At 50.4% G+C, this 23,277-nt stretch overlaps 1 protein-coding gene across 8 annotated transcripts in view; it reads right to left on the bottom strand.

Annotated features, from left to right (window-relative positions):
- LOC139761195 (uncharacterized) overlaps positions 1-23,277 on the bottom strand; it is a 68,634-nt gene that overhangs the window by 35,988 nt on the left and 9,369 nt on the right. For 2 of the 8 annotated variants that reach the window (XM_071685225.1, XM_071685232.1), the window contains exons 1-2: positions 6,132-6,788; positions 1,478-1,682 (exon numbers count right to left, since the gene is read on the bottom strand). In XM_071685225.1, the coding sequence (XP_071541326.1) occupies positions 1,478-1,682; positions 6,132-6,167 (241 nt within the window). In that variant the 5' untranslated portion in view covers positions 6,168-6,788. Of the gene's footprint in view, positions 1-1,333; positions 1,407-1,477; positions 1,683-5,319; positions 5,591-6,131; positions 6,790-7,662; positions 7,680-23,277 lie in introns of those variants that run through there. The other 6 variants (XM_071685226.1, XM_071685227.1, XR_011715474.1 and 3 more) reach the window with 6 other exon arrangements.

Here is a 23,277-nt window from a genome sequence, read left to right as displayed (position 1 = left end):
ACGTGGTGCATGACGGTACGAACATGGTACATGTACGTGGTGCATGACGGTACGTACGTGGTAAGTGGTGCATGAGGGTACGTACGTGATAAGTGGTGCATGAGGGTACGTACGTGGTACATGTACGTGCTGCATGAGGGTAGGTAGGTGGTAAGTGGTGCATGAGGGTACGTACATGGTACATGTACGTGGTGCATGACGGTACGTACGTGGTAAGTGGTGCATGAGGGTACGTACGTGGTACATGTACGTGGTGCATGAGGGTACGTACGTGGTACATGTACGTGGTGCATGAGGGTACGTACGTGGTACATGTACGTGGTGCATGAGGGTACGTACGTGGTACATGTACGTGGTGCATGAGGGTACGTACGTGGTAAGTGGTGCATGAGGGTACGTACGTGGTACATGTACGTGGTGCATCAGGGTACGTACGTGGTAAGTGGTGCATGAGGGTACGTACGTGGTAAGTGGTGCATGAGGGTACGTACGTGGTAAGTGGTGCATGAGGGTACGTACGTGATACATGTACATGGTGCATGATGGTACGTACGTGGTAAGTGGTGCATGAGGGTACGTACGTGGTACATGTACATGGTGCATGAGGGTACGTACGTGGTAAGTGGTGTATGAGGGTACGTGGTGCATGAGGGTACGTACGTGGTGCATGAGGGTAGGTACGTGATGCATGAGGGTACGTGATGCATGAGGGTACGTGATGCATGAGGGTACGTGGTGCATGAGAGTAGGTAGGTGATGCATGAGTGTAGGTAGGTGATGCATGAGGGTAGGTAGGTGATGCATGAGTGTAGGTAGGTGATGCATGAGTGTAGGTAGGTGATGCATGAGTGTAGGTAGGTGATGCATGAGGGTAGGTATGTGATGCATGAGGGTAGGTAGGTGATGCATGAGTGTAGGTAGGTGATGCATGAGGGTAGGTAGGTGATGCATGAGGGTAGGTAGGTGATGCATGAGTGTAGGTAGGTGATGCCTGAGTGTAGGTAGGTGATGCATGAGTGTAGGTAGGTGATGCATGAGGGTAGGTAGGTGATGCATGAGGGTAGGTAGGTGATGCATGAGTGTAGGTAGGTGATGCATGAGTGTAGGTAGGTGATGCATGAGTGTAGGTAGGTGATGCATGAGGGTAGGTATGTGATGCATGAGGGTAGGTAGGTGATGCATGAGGGTAGGTAGGTGATGCATGAGTGTAGGTAGGTGATGCATGAGTGTAGGTAGGTGATGCATGAGGGTAGGTATGTGATGCATGAGGGTAGGTAGGTGATGCATGAGTGTAGGTAGGTGATGCCTGAGTGTAAGTAGATAATATACTTACTGGAGATAACGAGAAGTGCCAGTATTGTCATGATGGAGCCGATCATGATGATGAAGACACCACACACCACAATACATGAGTGTAGGTAGGTGATGCATGAGTGTAGGTAGGTGATGCCTGAGTGTAAGTAGATAATATACTTACTGGAGATAACGAGAAGTGCCAGTATTGTCATGATGGAGCCGATCATGATGATGAAGACACCACACACCACAATACATGATAACACTTGACGGTCAGCCACGCTCTTACGTCGGATGGAGATCTCACGCCAGTTGACGGTGGGTCGGTAACCGCCCACGCCCTTCACTGAGGGCGTGCCCCTCCCCTGCCCGCCCATCTTCTCCTGCTGGGGTGACACACATACGTCAACCATAACATACTACACTCCAGTCCTCAACTGTAACATACTCTTCCATGTACAATGATAGACCCACCTACTCTCTCCCATGTACACTCATGCATCCACCTAGTCCCTCCCATGTACACAGATGGAACCACCTAGTCCCTCCCATGTACAATGATGGAACCAGCTAATTCCTCCCATGTACACTGATGAACCCATCTAGTCTTTCCCCCACACACAGTAATGAGTGACCTGGTCTATCCCACGTACACTGGTCAACACATGGATACCACTTGTCAATATTCCCGCGCGATATTTCTGGCTACCAGGTCACGAAGCGGAGGTCGACCTCTTCATAAATAAGTATGGAGAAGCTTGCAAGGGGCGCCCCCTGAACTTTACCCGGGGGTCCCCAGAGAACGAGGCGGGGCGCCCCCTGAACTTTACCCGGGGGTCCCCAGAGAACGAGGCGGGGCGCCCCCTGAACTTTACCCGGGGGTCCCCAGAGAAGGAGGCGGGGCGCCCCCTGAACTTTACCCGGGGGTCCCCAGAGAACGAATTATATATATATATATATATATATATATATATATATATATATATATATATATATATATATATATATGTGTGTGTGTGTCTGTGTGTGTCTGTGTGTGTGTGAGTGTGAATGGATGGGCCGTTCTTCGTCTGTTTCCTAGCGCTACCTTGCTGACGCAGGAAAGGGCGATCAAGTATAATAACCACTGATCAGAAATGAAAAAAAAAATAATTATTGCCAAACTCGACGATAATGTGGATAAAGATGACGTAAATAAACGAACATTTATACAAGAATTAAAATTCTGGAACATTTTTTCATCCATTGCAGCAAAATTCAACTGCCATGTCAAAAAATTCGGAATGAAAACATGACAAAATTTACTTTGTAAATACAGGAAGAAGGTAAGAAAAATGGTACAATATGAAGGAACGTGGCTGGTATGCGCTGCCGGGGGGGGGGGATTTTTTTCGCTCAATGCTTGGCATACGATAGGCTACGCTGCCTGGCGTACGATAATACGAGCTGCCTTACATAAGATAACATGAGCTGCCTGGCGTAAGATAACACGAGCTGCCTGGCGTATGATAGCCTTCCTATGTGGCGTTCAATACGATGAGGTGCCTGGCGTACGGTTAAATTCGCTGCTTGGTCGAGGTGGTGTGCAAAGTGTGAGGGTTAGGGAGAATGATTTGGTAAACAGAGAAGAGGTAGTAAAAGCTTTGCGGAAGATGAAAGCCGGCAAGTCAGCAGGTTTGGATGGTATTGCAGTGGGATTTATTAAAAAAAGAGGGTGACTGTATTGTTGACTGGTTGGTAAGGTTATTTAATGTATGTATGACTCATGGTGAGGTGCCTGAGGATTGGCGGAATGCGTGCATAGTGCCATTGTACAAAGGCAAAGGGGATAAGAGTGAGTGCTCAAGTTACAGAGGTATAAGTTTGTTGAGTATTCCTGGTAAATTATATGGGAGGGTATTGATTGAGAGGTGAAGGCATGTACAGAGCATCAGATTGGGGAAGAGCAGTTTGGTTTCAGAAGTGGTAGAGGATGTGTGGATCAGGTGTTTGCTTTGAAGAATGTATGTGAGAAATACTTAGAAAAGCAAATGGATTTGTATGTAGCATTTATGGATCTGGAGAAGGCATATGATAGAGTTGATAGAGATGCTCTGTGGAAGGTATTAAGAATATATGGTGTGGGAGGCAAGTTGTTAGAAGCAGTGAAAAGTTTTTATCGAGGATGTAAGGCATGTGTACGTGTAGGAAGAGAGGAAAGTGATTGGTTCTCAGTGAATGTAGGTTTGCGGCAGGCGTGCGCGATGTCTCCATGGTTGTTTAACTTGTTTATGGATGGGGTTGTTAGGGAGGTGAATGCAAGAGTTTTGGAAAGAGGGGCAAGTATGAAGTCTGTTGGGGATGAGAGAGCTTGGGAAGTGAGTCAGTTGTTGTTCGCTGATGAAACAGCGCTGGTGGCTGATTTGGGTGAGAAACTGCAGAAGCTGGTGACTGAGTTTGGTAAAGTGTGTGAAAGAAGAAAGCTGAGAGTAAATGTGAATAAGAGCAAGGTTATTAGGTACAGTAGGGTTGAGGGTCAAGTAAATTGGGAGGTAAGTTTGAATGGAGGAAAACTGGAGGAAGTGAAGTGTTTTAGATATCTGGGAGTGGATTTGGCAGCGGATGGAACCATGGAAGCGGAAGTGAATCATAGGGTAGGGGAGGGGGCGCAAGTTCTGGGAGCCTTGAAGAATGTGTGGAAGTCGAGAACATTATCTCGGAAAGCAAAAATGGGTATGTTTGAAGGAATAGTGGTTCCAACAATCAACTCTATCATACGCCTTCTCCAGATCCATAAATGCTACATACAAATCCATTTGCCTTTCTAAGTATTTCTCACATACATTCTTCAAAGCAAACACCTGATCCACACATCCTCTACCACTTCTGAAACCAAACTGCTCTTCCCCAATCTGATGCTCTGTACATGCCTTCACCCTCTCAATCAATACCCTCCCATATAATTTACCAGGAATACTCAACAAACTTATACCTCTGTAATTTGAGCACTCACTCTTATCCCCTTTGCCTTTGTACAATGGCACTATGCACGCATTCCGCCAATCCTCAGGCACCTCACCATGAGTCATACATACATTAAATAACCTTACCAACCAGTCAATAATACAGTCACCCCCTTTTTTAATAAATTCCACTGCAATACCAGACCTGCTGCCTTGCCGGGTTTCATCTTCCGCAAAGCTTTTACTACCTCTTCTCTGTTTACCAAATCATTTTCCCTAACCCTCTCACTTTGCACACCACCTCGACCAAAACACCCTATATCTGCCACTCTATCATCAAACACATTCAACAAACCTTCAAAATACTCACTCCATCTCCTTCTCACATCACCACTACTTGTTATCACCTCTCCATTAGCGCCCTTCACTGAAGTTCCCATTTGCTCCCTTGTCTTACGCAGTTCCAGAACATCTTTTTATTCTCCCTAAAATTTAATGATACTCTCTCACCCCAACTCTTATTTGCCCTCTTTTTCACCTCTTGCACCTTTCTCTTGACCTCCTGTCTCTTTCTTTTATACATCTCCCACTCAATTGCATTTTTTCTCTGCAAAAATCGTCCAAATGCCTCTCTCTTCTCTTTCACTAATAATCTTACTTCTTCATCCCACCACTCACTACCCTTTCTAAACAGCCCACCTCCCACTCTTCTCATGCCACAAGCATCTTTTGCGCAATCCATCACTGATTCCCTAAATACATCCCATTCCTCCCCCACTCCCCTTACTTCCATTGTTCTCACCTTTTTCCATTCTGGTACTCTCCTGGTACTTCCCCACACAGGTCTCCTTCCCAAGCTCACTTACTCTCACCACTCTCTTCACCCCAACATTCACTCTTCTTTTCTGAAAACCCATACAAATCTTCACCTTAGCCTCCACAAGATAATGATCAGACATCCCTCCAGTTGTACCTCTCAGCACACACACACACACACATATATATATATATATATATATATATATATATATATATATATATATATATATATATATATATTAGTTATTAAGATTTTAATTACCTTGTTAGGACGCCTGTGGGTGAAGCAATTGACCCCTGCTCAAACGAGGGGAGGTAAACACGGCCCTCGTCATCAGGGGCGGCCCTGGACGCGGCTCCTTAGGGGCTAGGGCAGCAGAAACGCCTCCCAATAATCCATAGCGAAGGGCAACAGTCCAGTGGAAATAAGGTCAACAGCCAAACAGTTACAAATAATGGCAGAACACACCTTCCGTGCTGCACGGGAGAGGGCGGCGAGCGAGCGTCACACGTCCTCCCCCGGCGAGGGCTCGCGCCACACTGACGGCCCACAGGCAGGTGCCAGACATCCCCCCACCACCACTGTTTACCTTCCTTCCTCCACCACAACAATAGCGTCTATTTCCCCCCCCCCCCCCGGTATTGTATCGTCTCTCCTACAGTAGTCTATCGCTGTAGTCCCCCACCCACTCCGCCTCCATTCCCCCAGTGTTTACCTTCGTTCACCCACCAAAACAACGTCTATTACCCCCCCCCCTCCCACGCTACTGTATCTTCTACAGTAGTGTATCGACGTAGTTCTCTCCACACAGACTACAGTACTGTATCAGGTTACCTTCAATATCCAACTAACTACACTCAATGTTATAAGAACCAATGTAGCTTAATCATTCTTAATAAAGCTATTATAATATTCTGGTTTATATAACTGGTTATTTCATAACGTCTTCTTATTATAAATAATTAATGTTAAATGTATAATCTGGTTCTTATATGTCATTCACATTGTAACTTTAATGGCGTCTTGTTCCTTTACATAATTATAATTAACAATCAAAATCTAATGATACTTACCTGATGTTTGTTGCCATAATGCTTCCACATCAACATCTTGCCTTCTGATGTACGATGTTATCTTGGTTATGATGTTATCTTGGTTACTGATGTAGGATGTTATCTTGGTTACTGATGTAGGATGTTATCTTGGTTATGGTGTTATCTTGGTTACTGATGTACGATGTTATCTTGGTTATGATGTTATCTTGGTTACTGATGTAGGATGTTATCTTGGTTATGGTGTTATCTTGGTTACTGATGTAGGATGTTATCTTGGTTACTGATGTAGGATGTTATCTCCTGATAGCTCAGCAGTGATAGTGTCAATATTCTCACAACCACGATCCAAACACGCGATATTTGGCATCGGTTCGAACCCCTCTTGGTCTTCGTCACTTATAGCTTGGTTATTTAAGAACTTGCAATGTTCTTCTCAAATTATATAATGTTCTCCACAATGAAGTATATCACGTCTACTTCAATGTTCCAACTTTTATATTCGTTATACAACGAAATGGTTATAACAAGTCAGGAAATGGTTATAACAAGTCAGGAAATGGTTATAACAACACACGAAATGGTTATAACAACACACGAAATGGTTATAACAACACACGAAATGGTTATAACAACACACGAAATGGTTATAACAAGTCAGGAAATGGTTATAACAAGTCAGGAAATGGTTATAACAACACACGAAATGGTTATAACAACACACGAAATGGTTATAACAAGTCAGGAAATGTTTATAACAAGTCAGGAAATGGTTATAACAACACACGAAATGGTTATAACAACACACGAAATGGTTATAACAAGTCAGGAAATGTTTATAACAAGTCAGGAAATGGTTATAACAACACACGAAATGGTTATAACAACACACGAAATGGTTATAACAACACACGAAATGGTTATAACAAGTCAGAAATGGTTATAACAAGTCAGGAAATGGTTATAACAACACACGAAATAGTTATATCAACACACGAAATGGTTATAACAAGTCAGGAAATGTTTATAACAAGTCAGGAAATGGTTATAACAACACACGAAATGGTTATATCAACACACGAAATGGTTATATCAACACACGAAATGGTTATAACAAGTCAGAAATGGTTATAACAAGTCAGGAAATGGTTATAACACACGAAATGGTTATAACAACACACGAAATGGTTATATCAACACACGAAATGGTTATAACAAGTCAGGAAATGGTTATAACAAGTCAGGAAATGGTTATAACAACACACGAAATGGTTATAACGTCAGGAAATTGTTATAACAACACACGAAATGGTTCGTGAGAAAACGTGTGGTATGACAAGGGGGACTAATGGAAGTTCATTTTCCGTTTTCTTTCTGGAGAGTTGTGGTTGTGGTGCGTGTAGCTACCACAAGTGGTGACCGAAAATAAGATTGTTGTGCCGGGATGTTGGTTGGAGGGTCAGGTCATCATGTACTGGTGATGTTGTGAGGTCACGTGCCGGGTGTGCACCAGTGACCACCCTCCTCCCTGTGTCTAGTGGTAGTGGCCTACCTGGAGCACGTGACCTGCTGAGATAAAAACAACTTGTTAACAACCTTGTTATCAGTGACGTGGTAACTACACTGTAGCCTTGCCTCAGCCATCACCAACATATGTATTAATACATATGTATGTATGTATTACTCCATATGTATACATTAAGTCTATGAGACAATGATTTAATAAACTTAATCAAAATGTTGAGGTAACACTGTCATCACTGAAGGTTTACACCACGGTACGTACCTGCAGGTACACTACCCAGTACCACGGTACGTACCTGCAGGTACACTACCCAGTACCACGGTACGTACCTGCAGGTACACTACCCAGCACCACGGTACGTACCTGCAGGTACACTACCCAGTACCACGGTACGTACCTGCAGGTACACTACCCAGTACCACGGTACGTACCTGCAGGTACACTACCCAGTACCACGGTACGTACCTGCAGGTACACTACCCAGTACCACGGTACGTACCTGCAGGTACACTACCCAGTACCACGGTACGTACCTGCAGGTACACTACCCAGTACCACGGTACGTACCTGCAGGTACACTACCCAGTACCACGGTACGTACCTGCAGGTACACTACCCAGTACCACGGTACGTACCTGCAGGTACACTACCCAGTACCACGGTACGTACCTGCAGGTACACTACCCAGTACCACGGTACGTACCTGCAGGTACACTACCCAGTACCACGGTACGTACCTGCAGGTACACTACCCAGTACCACGGTACGTACCTGCAGGTACACTACCCAGTACCACGGTACGTACCTGCAGGTACACTACCCAGTACCACGGTACGTACCTGCAGGTACACTACCCAGTACCACGGTACGTACCTGCAGGTACACTACCCAGTACCACGGTACGTACCTGCAGGTACACTACCCAGTACCACGGTACGTACCTGCAGGTACACTACCCAGTACCACGGTACGTACCTGCAGGTACACTACCCAGTACCACGGTACGTACCTGCAGGTACACTACCCAGTACCACGGTACGTACCTGCAGGTACACTACCCAGTACCACGGTACGTACCTGCAGGTACACTACCCAGTACCACGGTACGTACCTGCAGGTACACTACCCAGTACCACGGTACGTACCTGCAGGTACACTACCCAGTACCACGGTACGTACCTGCAGGTACACTACCCAGTACCACGGTACGTACCTGCAGGTACACTACCCAGTACCACGGTACGTACCTGCAGGTACACTACCCAGTACCACGGTACGTACCTGCAGGTACACTACCCAGTACCACGGTACGTACCTGCAGGTACACTACCCAGTACCACGGTACGTACCTGCAGGTACACTACCCAGCACCACGGTACGTACCTGCAGGTACACTACCCAGTACCACGGTACGTACCTGCAGGTACACTACCCAGTACCACGGTACGTACCTGCAGGTACACTACCCAGTACCACGGTACGTACCTGCAGGTACACTACCCAGTACCACGGTACGTACCTGCAGGTACACTACCCAGCACCACGGTACGTACCTGCAGGTACACTACCCAGTACCACGGTACGTACCTGCAGGTACACTACCCAGCACCACGGTACGTACCTGCAGGTACACTACCCAGTACCACGGTACGTACCTGCAGGTACACTACCCAGCACCACGGTACGTACCTGCAGGTACACTACCCAGTACCACGGTACGTACCTGCAGGTACACTACCCAGTACCACGGTACGTACCTGCAGGTACACTACCCAGCACCACGGTACGTACCTGCAGGTACACTACCCAGTACCACGGTACGTACCTGCAGGTACACTACCCAGCACCACGGTACGTACCTGCAGGTACACTACCCAGTACCACGGTACGTACCTGCAGGTACACTACCCAGTACCACGGTACGTACCTGCAGGTACACTACCCAGCACCACGGTACGTACCTGCAGGTACACTACCCAGTACCACGGTACGTACCTGCAGGTACACTACCCAGTACCACGGTACGTACCTGCAGGTACACTACCCAGTACCACGGTACGTACCTGCAGGTACACTACCCAGTACCACGGTACGTACCTGCAGGTACACTACCCAGTACCACGGTACGTACCTGCAGGTACACTACCCAGTACCACGGTACGTACCTGCAGGTACACTACCCAGTACCACGGTACGTACCTGCAGGTACACTACCCAGTACCACGGTACGTACCTGCAGGTACACTACCCAGTACCACGGTACGTACCTGCAGGTACACTACCCAGTACCACGGTACGTACCTGCAGGTACACTACCCAGCACCACGGTACGTACCTGCAGGTACACTACCCAGCACCACGGTACGTACCTGCAGGTACACTACCCAGCACCACGGTACGTACCTGCAGGTACACGGTACGTACCGTGTTAACAATGGTACAAATTGTTTGTGTTATGGCTGGTGGTTGGTCATGACACAAGGTCAGTAAGGTGTAGTTTCGTACGTACATCTCATTGTCCTCGACCTATGACCTTGAGTGGCGAAGGAGAGCATGACTGACCCATGATGAGGTCTACCATCAGCCACTCATGCATGTTTGACCTCCTCATGACCTCGTCACATTATGTCTTGCCTCACCTGGCGTCACATTATGTCTTGCCTCACCTGGCGTCACATTATGTCTTGCCTCACCAGGCGTCACATTATGTCTTGCCTCACCAGGCGTCACATTATGTCTTGCCTCACCTGGCGTCACATTATGTCTTGCCTCACCTGGCGTCACATTATGTCTTGCCTCACCTGGCGTCACATTATGTCTTGCCTCACCAGGCGTCACATTATGTCTTGCCTCACCTGGCGTCACATTATGTCTTGCCTCACCTGGCGTCACATTATGTCTTGCCTCACCTGGCGTCACATTATGCCTTGCTTCACCTGGCGTCACATTATGCCTTGCCTCACCTGGCGTCACATTATACCTTGCCTCACCTGGCGTCACATTATGCCTTGCCTCACCTGGCGTCACATCATGTCTTGCCTCACCTGGCGTCACATTATGTCTTGCCTCACCTGGCGTCACATTATACCTTGCTTCACCTGGCGTCACAAAATGCCTTGCCTCACCTGGCGTCACATTATGCCTTGCCTCACCAGGCGTCACATTATGTCTTGCCTCACCTGGCGTCACATTATGCCTTGCCTCACCTGGCGTCACATTGTCTTGCCTCACCTGGCGTCACACTATACCTTGCTTCACCTGGCGTCACATTATGCCTTGCCTCACCTGGCGTCACATTATGCCTTGCCTCACCTGGCGTCACATTATGCCTTGCTTCACCTGGCGTCACATTATGCCTTGCCTCACCTGGCGTCACATTGTCCTGCCTCACTTGGCGTCACATCATACCTTGCTTCACCTGGCGTCACATTATGCCTTGCCTCACATTATGTCTTGCCTCACCTGGCGTCACATTATGCCTTGCCTCACCTGACGTCACATTGTCTTGCCTCACCTGGCGTCACATTATGCCTTGCTTCACCTGGCGTCACATTATGCCTTGCCTCACCTGACGTCACATTGTCTTGCCTCACCTGGCGTCACATTGTCTTGCTTCACCTGGCGTCACATTATACCTTGCTTCACCTGGCGTCACATTATACCTTGCTTCACCTGGCGTCACATTATGCCTTGCCTTACCTGGCGTCACATTATGCCTTGCCTCACCTGGCGTCACATTACGCCTTGCTTCACCTGGCGTCACATTATGCCTTGCCTCACCTGGCGTCACATTATGCCTTGCCTCACCTGGCGTCACATTGTCTTGCCTTACCTGGCGTCACATTATGCCTTGCCTCACCTGGCGTCACATTATGTCTTGCCTCACCTGGCGTCACATCATACCGTGCTTCACCTGGCGTCATATTATGCCTTGCCTCACCTGGCGTCACATTATGTCTTGCCTCACCTGGCGTCACATTATGCCTTGCCTCACCTGGCGTCACATTATACCTTGCTTCACCTGGCGTCACATTATACGTTGCCTCACCTGGCGTCACACTATGCCTTGCTTCACCTGGCGTCACATTATGCCTTGCTTCACCTGGCGTCACATTATACCTTGCTTCACCTGGCGTCACATTATACGTTGCCTCACCTGGCGTCACACTATACCTTGCTTCACCTGGCGTCACACTATGCCTTGCTTCACCTGACGTCACATTATACCTTGCTTCACCTGGCGTCACACAATCACCCAGGATGGAAGAACATAATGTTACAGTGAGGTACAGGAAATAAGACATATTCTAAAATCGGTTCGAATCTTTCATTAAAGTCAATACTTCTCACAAGAAGTTCAGGCGATGAAATGTGCCCACTAGAGAAGAGAGAAGAGTAAAGAGTGATGTGATCACAGCCTTTATGTATGACGGGCAATGAAGATGGTGAACACAGTGCTTGCTGATGTATAGTGTACTACCCTCAACCACCCCACCCACTACCCTCAACCATCCCATCCACTACCCTCAACCATCCCACCCACTACCCTCAACCATCCCACCCACTACCCTCAACCATCCCACCCACTACCCTCAACCATCCCACCCACTACCCTCAACCATCCCACCCACTACCCTCAACCATCCCACCCACTACCCTCAACCATCCCACCCACTACCCTCAACCATCCCACCCACTACCCTCAACCATCCCACCCACCACCCTCAACCATCCCACCCACTACCCTCAACCATCCCACCCACTACCCTCAACCATCCCACCCACTACCCTCAACCATCCCACCCACTACCCTCAACCATCCCACCCACTACCCTCAACCATCCCACCCACTACCTCAACCCTCTCAACCATCCCACCACTACCCTCAACCATCCCACCCACTACCCTCAACCACCCCACCCACTACCCTCAACCATCCCACCCACTACCCTCAACCATCCCACCCACTACCCTCAACCATCCCACCCACTACCCTCAACCATCCCACCCACTACCCTCAACCATCCCACCCACTTCCCTCAACCATCCCACCCACTACCCTCAACCATCCCACCCACTACCCTCAACCATCCCACCCACTACCCTCAACCATCCCACCCACTACCCTCAACCATCCCACCCACTACCCTCAACCATCCCACCCACTACCCTCAACCACTACCCTCAACCATCCCACCCACTACCCTCAACCATCCCACCCACTACCCTCAACCATCCCACCCACTACCCTCAACCATCCCACCCACTACCCTCAACCATCCCACCCACTACCCTCAACCATCCCACCCACTACCCTCAACCACTACCCTCAACCATCCCACCCACTTCCCTCAACCACTACCCTCAACCATCGACCTGTTTACCCTAGCAACACAACCGCATCAAACACGTCAACCAAAACATTTCCGCCATTACCACTAACTACCGCCACTAACTACCGCCATTACCTCATGAAGACACTATCAAAACGATGGTTGAGGAGCCGGCCTGACCCTGGAACGACCAGAAGCCTCGCTCACGAAATGACCAACAACCTCTTTAACAAGGGGGCTAATTACCCTTCCCTACATGCTGCCCCCACCTCGGAACCTAGCCCTAACCAACCCCGGAACCTAGCCCCAACCACCCCGGAACCTAGCCCCAACCACCACGGAACCTAGCCCCAACCACCACGGAACCTAGCCCCAACCACCACGGAACCTAGCCCCAACCACCACGGAACCTAGCCCTAAACACCCCGGAACCTAGCCCTAAACACCCCGGAACCTAGCCCCAACCACTCCGGAACCTAGCCCCAACCACCACGGAACCTAGCCCCAACCACCACGGAACCTAGCCACAACCACCACGGAACCTAGCCACAACCACCACGGAACCTAGCCCTAAACACCCCGGAACCTAGCCCCAACCACCACGGAACCTAGCCCTAAACACCCCGGAACCTAGCCCTAAACACCCCGGAACCTAGCCCCAACCACTCCGGAACCTAGCCCCAACCACCACGGAACCTAGCCCCAACCACCACGGAACCTAGCCACAACCACCCCGGAACCTAGCCCTAAACACCCCGGAACCTAGCCCCAACCACCCCGGAACCTAGCCCCAACCACCCCGGAACCTAGCCCCAACCACCACGGAACCTAGCCCCAACCACATCGGAACCTAGCCCCAACCACCCCGGAACCTAGCCCTAAACACCCCGGAACCTAGCCCCAACCACCCCGGAACCTAGCCCCAACCACCACGGAACCTAGCCCCAACCACCCCGGAACCTAGCCCCAACCACCTCGGACCCTAGCCCCAACCACCCCGGAACCTAGCCCCAACCACCCCGGAACCTAGCCCCAACCACCCCGGAACCTAGCCCCAACCACCTCGGAACCTAGCCCCAACCACCTCGGAACCTAGCCCTAAACACCCCGGAACCTAGCCCCAACCACCCTGGAACCTAGCCCCAACCACCACGGAACCTAGCCCCAACCACCTCGGAACCTAGCCCTAACCACCTCGGAACCTAGCCCCAACCACCCCGGAACCTAGCCCCAACCACCACGGAACCTAGCCCCAACCACCTCGGAACCTAGCCCTAACCACCCCGGAACCTAGCCCCAACCACCCCGGAACCTAGCCCCAACCACCTCGGAACCTAGCCCCTAACCACCTCGGAACCTAGCCCCAACCACCCCGGAACCTAGCCCCAACCACCCCGGAACCTAGCCCCAACCACCCCGAACCTAGCCCCAACCATCCCGGAACCTAGCCCCAACCACCACGGAACCTAGCCCCAACCACCTAGGAACCTAGCCCTAAACACCCCGGAACCTAGCCCCAACCACCCTGGAACCTAGCCCCAACCACCACGGAACCTAGCCCCAACCACCTCGGAACCTAGCCCTAAACACCCCGGAACCTAGCCCCAACCACCCCGGAACCTAGCCCCAACCATCCCGGAACCTAGTCCCAACCACCCCGGAACCTAGCCCCAACCACCCCGAACCTAGCCCTAACCAACCCCGGAACCTAGCCCCAACCACCTCGGACCCTAGCCCCAACCACCCCAGAACCTAGCCTTAACCACCCCGGAACCTAGCCCCAACCACCCCGAAACCTAGCCCTAACCACCCCAGAACATAGCCTTAACCACCCCGGAACCTAGCCCAACCATCCTGGAACCTAGCCCCAACCACCCCGGAACCTAGCCCTAACCAACTCCGGAACCTAACCCTAACCAACCCCGGAACCTAGCCCCAACCACCCCGGAACCTAGCCCTAACCACTCTGAGCCCCCAGAGATTAATTCTAGCAAGTAAAAGTCTAATAATAAATAATGATAATGAGCCAGAAACAGACCTAGCAACCCCCAGCCCGGGCCTTAGCCACCTAGCTAGGCAACAACCACATCAGCCAATAAAATGGAAAGTCTAGCCACTCGTTACGTCTAGCCACTCGTTAGCTAACTTCTAACCTAACGTAACCCTACCTGAGAAACCCCAGCAACTACCACGCCAACCATCACCACGGAACCCCCTAACAACCACCATTCCAACCCCACAAAGGGAACCCCCTAGCAACCACCATTCCAAACCCTAGCAACCACCATTCCAAACCCTAGCAACCACCATTCCAAATCCTAGCAACCACCATTCCAAACCCCAGCAACCACCATTCCAAACCCTAGCAACCACCATTCCAAACCCTAGCAACCACCATTCCAAACCCTAGCAACCACCATTCCAAATCCTAGCAACCACCATTCCAAACCCTAGCAACCACCATTCCAAACCCTAGCAACCACCATTCCAAATCCTAGCAACCACCATTCCAAATCCTAGCAACCATCATTCCAAACCCTAGCAACCACCATTCCAAACCCTAGTAACCACCATTCCAAACCCTAGCAACCACCATTCCAAACCCTAGCAACCACCATTCCAAATCCTAGCAACCACCATTCCAAATCCTAGCAACCACCATTCCAAACCCTAGCAACCACCATTCCAAACCCTAGCAACCACCATTCCAAACCCTAGCAACCACCATTCCAAACCCTAGCAACCACCATTCCAAATCCTAGCAACCACCATTCCAAATCCTAGCAACCACCATTCCAAACCCTAGCAACCACCATTCCAAACCCTAGCAACCACCATTCCAAACCCTAGCAACCACCATTCCAAATCCTAGCAACCACTATTCCAAACCCTAGCAACCACCATTCCAAATCCTAGCAACCACCATTCCAAACCCTAGCAACCACCATTCCAAACCCTAGCAACCACCATTCCAAACCCTAGCAACCACCATTCCAAATCCTAGCAACCACTATTCCAAACCCTAGTAACCACCATTCCAAACCCTAGCAACCACCATTCCAAACCCTAGCAACCACCATTCCAAATCCTAGCAACCACCATTCCAAATCCTAGCAACCACCATTCCAAACCCTAGCAACCACCATTCCAAACCCTAGCAACCACCATTCCAAACCCTAGCAACCACCATTCCAAACCCTAGCAACCACCATTCCAAACCCTAGCAACCACCATTCCAAATCCTAGCAACCACTATTCCAAACCCTAGCAACCACCATTCCAAACCCTAGCAACCACCATTCCAAATCCTAGCAACCACCATTCCAAATCCTAGCAACCACCATTCCAAACCCTAGCAACCACCATTCCAAACCCTAGCAACCACCATTCCAAACCCTAGCAACCACCATTCCAAATCCTAGCAACCACCATTCCAAATCCTAGCAACCACCATTCCAAACCCTAGCAACCACCATTCCAAACCCTAGCAACCACCATTCCAAACCCTAGCAACCACCATTCCAAATCCTAGCAACCACTATTCCAAACCCTAGCAACCACCATTCCAAATCCTAGCAACCACCATTTCAATACTGGAACGAAGGTGAGAAATTAAAGTCTTTACAAACCATGTTATTAAATGGTACGAAAATAATTCAATATAATCGCATTCCATCACCATTAAACTCCCTCGTTCTGAAATGGTACTAAAATAATCTAACTGCTTTCAGATCAACATAATTACATACATACACCCTCATAATTACATACATACACCCTCATAATTACATACATACACCCTCATAATTACATACATACACCCTCATAATTACATACATACACCCTCATAATTACATACATACACCCTCATAATTACATACATACACCCTCATAATTACATACATACACCCTCATAATTACATACATACACCCTCATAATTACATACATACACCCTCATAATTACATACATACACCCTGCCTGGCCTTCCTTACTACCATGATGATGATACACAGAGCAGGTGGGTGGGTGAAGACCATCATGGTTCATGATGGTCTTCACCCACCCCATCACGGCCAGCAACACGGACCACCACCTGTACCATCTGCTGGTCTTCTTGTGACCCATACCTGGCTACCCTCCTCCCCACCCCCCCTCCCTCCCTCCCTCACACACTCTCTGGGGAGCAGCACCTCCCCTCACACTCTCTGGGGAGCAGCACCTCCCCTCACACACTCTCTGGGGAGCAGCACCTCCCTCCCTCACACTCTCTGGGGAGCAGCACCTCCCCTCACACTCTCTGGGGAGCAGCACTTCCCCTCACACTCTCTGGGGAGCAGCACCTCCCTCCCTCACACACTCTCTGGGGAGCAGCACTTCCCCCTCACACTCTCTGGGGAGCAGCACCTCCCCCTCACACTCTCTGGGGAGCAGCACCTCCCTCCCACACACTCTCTGGGGAGCAGCACTTCCCCTCACACTCTCTGGGGAGCAGCACCTCCCCCTCACACTCTCTGGGGAGCAGCACCTCCCCCTCACACTCTCTGGGGAGCAGCACCTCCCTCCCACACACTCTCTGGGGAGCAGCACTTCCCCTCACACTCTCTGGGGAGCAGCACCTCCCCTCACACTCTCTGGGGAGCAACACCTCCCCTCATACACTCTCTGGGGAGCAGCACCTCCCTCCCACACACTCTCTGGGGAGCAGCACCTTCCCCTCAACTCTCTGGGGAGCAGCACCTCCCCTCACACTCTCTGGGGAGCAGCACCTCCCTCCCTCACACACTCTCTGGGGAGCAGCACCTCCCCTCACACTCTCTGGGGAGCAGCACCTCCCCTCACACTCTCTGGGGAGCAGCACCTCCTTCCCATACACTCTCTGGGGAGCAGCACCTCCCCTCATACACTCTCTGGGGAGCAGCACCTCCCTCATACACTCTCTGGGGAGCAGCACCTCCCTCCCACACACTCTCTGGGGAGCAGCACTTCCCCCTCACACTCTCTGGGGAGCAGCACCTCCCCTCACACTCTCTGGGGAGCAGCACCTCCTTCCCATACACTCTCTGGGGAGCAGCACCTCCCCTCATACACTCTCTGGGGAGCAGCACCTCCCCTCATACACTCTCTGGGGAGCAGCACCTCCCTCCCACACACTCTCTGGGGAGCAGCACCTCCCCCACACACTCTCTGGGGAGCAGCACCTCCCCCTCACACTCTCTGGGGAGCAGCACCTCCCTCCCACACACTCTCTGGGGAGCAGCACCTCCCTCCCACACACTCTCTGGGGGGCCCCTTACGGCGTCGTGTTTATAATATTGACATTGGGTTATAAGTTGTTGGGTCGGTATGCACAACCAGGTCATTGAATATTACTGTACACATATGAATTACGTTCCTTCTGGATATACATAACACCTCTGTGTATACTTCTATACATAGGAAAAATACAAGTATACTTAACAGGCCTATGTATACTTGTATAAAAGCCACTACATGTACAAGAACAACAACTTGTACTAATGATAACATGTTATAATCTAGTAGGAAATAACTTATAATAACTTGTTAATAACCTTACCGTCATCATTATCTTGCAACAGTTATGGTGAACAACTTTATTGATCAATGGATTGAACCAGGGCATGTGAAGCGTCTGGGGTAAACCATGGAAAGTTGTGTGGGGCCTGGATGTGGAAAGGGAGCTGTGGTTTCGGTGCATTATTACATGACAGCTAGAGACTGAGTGTGAACGAATGGGGCCTTTGTTGTCTTTTCCTAGTGCTACCTCGCACACATGAGGGGGGAGGGGGATGGTATTCCATGTGTGGCGAGGTGGCGATGGAATGAATAAAGGCAGACTATGAATTATGTACATGTGTATATATGTATGTATACGTTGAGATGTACAGATATGTATATGTGCGTGTGTGGACGTGTATGTATATACATGTGTATGTGGGTGGGTTGGGCCATCTTTCGTGTGTTTCTTGGCGCTATGTATAATATGTATAATAACAATAAAATGTCAAAATTTCCATTGAGGCAATTTGCACGTCCGTCTGAGGGAAAAATGAGAAGCCTTGTTAACAATACATTAATGTAGGAGGTAATGATGTGTGGGTGTGGTGAGGGAGAGTGTGGTATACCAGGTAACGGTGTGGTGAGGGAGAGGGTGGTATACCAGGTAACGGTGTGGTGAGGGAGAGGGTGGTATACCAGGTAACGGTGTGGTGAGGGAGAGTGTGGTATACCAGGTAACGGTGTGGTGAGGGAGAGTGTGGTATACCAGGTAACGGTGTGGTGAGGGAGAGGGTGGTATACCAGGTAACGGTGTGGTGAGGGAGAGGGTGGTATACCAGGTAACGGTGTGGTGAGGGAGAGTGTGGTATACCAGGTAACGGTGTGGTGAGGGAGAGGGTGGTATACCAGGTATCGGTGTGGTGAGGGAGAGTGTGGTATACCAGGTAACGGTGTGGTGAGGGAGAGGGTGGTATACCAGGTAACGGTGTGGTGAGGGAGAGGGTGGTATACCAGGTAACGGTGTGGTGAGGGAGAGTGTGGTATACCAGGTAACGGTGTGGTGAGGGAGAGTGTGGTATACCAGGTAACGGTGTGGTGAGGGAGAGTGTGGTATACCAGGTAACGGTGTGGTGAGGGAGAGGGTGGTATACCAGGTAACGGTGTGGTGAGGGAGAGTGTGGTATACCAGGTAACGGTGTGGTGAGGGAGAGTGTGGTATACCAGGTAACGGTGTGGTGAGGGAGAGGGTGGTATACCAGGTAACGGTGTGGTGAGGGAGAGGGTGGTATACCAGGTAACGGTGTGGTGAGGGAGAGTGTGGTATACCAGGTAACGGTGTGGTGAGGGAGAGGGTGGTATACCAGGTAACGGTGTGGTGAGGGAGAGGGTGGTATACCAGGTAACGGTGTGGTGAGGGAGAGGGTGGTATACCAGGTAACGGTGTGGTGAGGGAGAGGGTGGTATACCAGGTAACGGTGTGGTGAGGGAGAGGGTGGTATACCAGGTAACGGTGTGGTGAGGGAGAGGGTGGTATACCAGGTAACGGTGTGGTGAGGGAGAGTGTGGTATACCAGGTAACGGTGTGGTGAGGGAGAGTGTGGTATACCAGGTAACGGTGTGGTGAGGGAGAGGGTGGTATACCAGGTAACGGTGTGGTGAGGGAGAGGGTGGTATACCAGGTAACGGTGTGGTGAGGGAGAGTGTGGTATACCAGGTAACGGTGTGGTGAGGGAGAGGGTGGTATACCAGGTAACGGTGTGGTGAGGGAGAGGGTGGTATACCAGGTAACGGTGTGGTGAGGGAGAGGGTGGTATACCAGGTAACGGTGTGGTGAGGGAGAGTGTGGTATACCAGGTAACGGTGTGGTGAGGGAGAGGGTGGTATACCAGGTAACGGTGTGGTGAGGGAGAGGGTGGTATACCAGGTAACGGTGTGGTGAGGGAGAGGGTGGTATACCAGGTAACGGTGTGGTGAGGGAGAGGGTGGTATACCAGGTAACGGTGTGGTGAGGGAGAGGGTGGTATACCAGGTAACGGTGTGGTGAGGGAGAGGGTGGTATACCAGGTAACGGTGTGGTGAGGGAGAGGGTGGTATACCAGGTAACGGTGTGGTGAGGGAGAGTGTGGTATACCAGGTAACGGTGTGGTGAGGGAGAGTGTGGTATACCAGGTAACGGTGTGGTGAGGGAGAGGGTGGTATACCAGGTAACGGTGTGGTGAGGGAGAGTGTGGTATACCAGGTAACGGTGTGGTGAGGGAGAGGGTGGTATACCAGGTAACGGTGTGGTGAGGGAGAGTGTGGTATACCAGGTAACGGTGTGGTGAGGGAGAGGGTGGTATACCAGGTAACGGTGTGGTGAGGGAGAGTGTGGTATACCAGGTAACGGTGTGGTGAGGGAGAGTGTGGTATACCAGGTAACGGTGTGGTGAGGGAGAGTGTGGTATACCAGGTAACGGTGTGGTGAGGGAGAGGGTGGTATACCAGGTAACGGTGTGGTGAGGGAGAGGGTGGTATACCAGGTAACGGTGTGGTGAGGGAGAGTGTGGTATACCAGGTAACGGTGTGGTGAGGGAGAGGGTGGTATACCAGGTAACGGTGTGGTGAGGGAGAGTGTGGTATACCAGGTAACGGTGTGGTGAGGGAGAGTGTGGTATACCAGGTAACGGTGTGGTGAGGGAGAGGGTGGTATACCAGGTAACGGTGTGGTGAGGGAGAGGGTGGTATACCAGGTAACGGTGTGGTGAGGGAGAGTGTGGTATACCAGGTAACGGTGTGGTGAGGGAGAGGGTGGTATACCAGGTAACGGTGTGGTGAGGGAGAGGGTGGTATACCAGGTAACGGTGTGGTGAGGGAGAGTGTGGTATACCAGGTAACGGTGTGGTGAGGGAGAGTGTGGTATACCAGGTAACGGTGTGGTGAGGGAGAGGGTGGTATACCAGGTAACGGTGTGGTGAGGGAGAGGGTGGTATACCAGGTAACGGTGTGGTGAGGGAGAGGGTGGTATACCAGGTAACGGTGTGGTGAGGGAGAGTGTGGTATACCAGGTAACGGTGTGGTGAGGGAGAGTGTGGTATACCAGGTAACGGTGTGGTGAGGGAGAGGGTGGTATACCAGGTAACGGTGTGGTGAGGGAGAGTGTGGTATACCAGGTAACGGTGTGGTGAGGGAGAGTGTGGTATACCAGGTAACGGTGTGGTGAGGGAGAGTGTGGTATACCAGGTAACGGTGTGGTGAGGGAGAGGGTGGTATACCAGGTAACGGTGTGGTGAGGCAGAGTGTGGTATACCAGGTAACGGTGTGGTGAGGGAGAGGGTGGTATACCAGGTAACGGTGTGGTGAGGGAGAGGGTGGTATACCAGGTAACGGTGTGGTGAGGGAGAGTGTGGTATACCAGGTAACGGTGTGGTGAGGGAGAGGGTGGTATACCAGGTAACGGTGTGGTGAGGGAGAGGGTGGTATACCAGGTAACGGTGTGGTGAGGGAGAGTGTGGTATACCAGGTAACGGTGTGGTGAGGGAGAGTGTGGTATACCAGGTAACGGTGTGGTGAGGGAGAGGGTGGTATACCAGGTAACGGTGTGGTGAGGGAGAGTGTGGTATACCAGGTAACGGTGTGGTGAGGGAGAGTGTGGTATACCAGGTAACGGTGTGGTGAGGGAGAGGGTGGTATACCAGGTAACGGTGTGGTGAGGGAGAGTGTGGTATACCAGGTAACGGTGTGGTGAGGGAGAGTGTGGTATACCAGGTAACGGTGTGGTGAGGGAGAGTGTGGTATACCAGGTAACGGTGTGGTGAGGGAGAGTGTGGTATACCAGGTAACGGTGTGGTGAGGGAGAGTGTGGTATACCAGGTAACGGTGTGGTGAGGGAGAGTGTGGTATACCAGGTAACGGTGTGGTGAGGGAGAGTGTGGTATACCAGGTAACGGTGTGGTGAGGGAGAGGGTGGTATACCAGGTAACGGTGTGGTGAGGGAGAGTGTGGTATACCAGGTAACGGTGTGGTGAGGGAGAGTGTGGTATACCAGGTAACGGTGTGGTGAGGGAGAGTGTGGTATACCAGGTAACGGTGTGGTGAGGGAGAGTGTGGTATACCAGGTAACGGTGTGGTGAGGGAGAGTGTGGTATACCAGGTAACGGTGTGGTGAGGGAGAGTGTGGTATACCAGGTAACGGTGTGGGTGTGGTATGCCCGCCTCACAACCAGGGTACTGGACCCCCCCCCCCCCCCGACAATTAATTGTACTCCATTACTTTGTAATTACAATTATCAAAGGATAATCCAGCGACATTACTTGCCACTTTAACGACAAACTGAGTTAATTATCAAACCACAATTAAGTGTCACAACCTGGCACACAAGAGGCTAAATGAATTACCGGTTTGGTAATAGAATGATATTATATATTCTTAATAAAACTTTATTTACTCCATCTTTTTATACATAACTTCAAGTTAAAACAAAATAAAACAAATACTCTTATATCTGTAATTAATAAATAGCAAATCACATATATTAAGGAAATACTAACCATATATGATCTTCCTGCGTAAGATAACGGTGGCCCAGGTCAATAATGCGTCACGATGAATAACTGAATAATTAATGATGAATTAATGGCAGGAAGGCAGCGGAGCGCTAAGGTTCCCGGTCATTACTTACCGTCGGGGTAGTGAGGACATTACCTTGGGTCATTACTTACCGTCGGGGTAGTGAGGACATTACCTTGGGTCATTACTTACCGTCGGGGTAGTGAGGACATTACCTTGGGTCATTACTTACCGTCGGGGTAGT

This window comes from Panulirus ornatus, chromosome 39 (assembly GCF_036320965.1).
Source record: "Panulirus ornatus isolate Po-2019 chromosome 39, ASM3632096v1, whole genome shotgun sequence".
In the NCBI taxonomy this organism is placed as follows: domain Eukaryota; kingdom Metazoa; phylum Arthropoda; class Malacostraca; order Decapoda; family Palinuridae; genus Panulirus; species Panulirus ornatus.
This window is presented reverse-complemented; position numbering and strand designations above follow the sequence as displayed.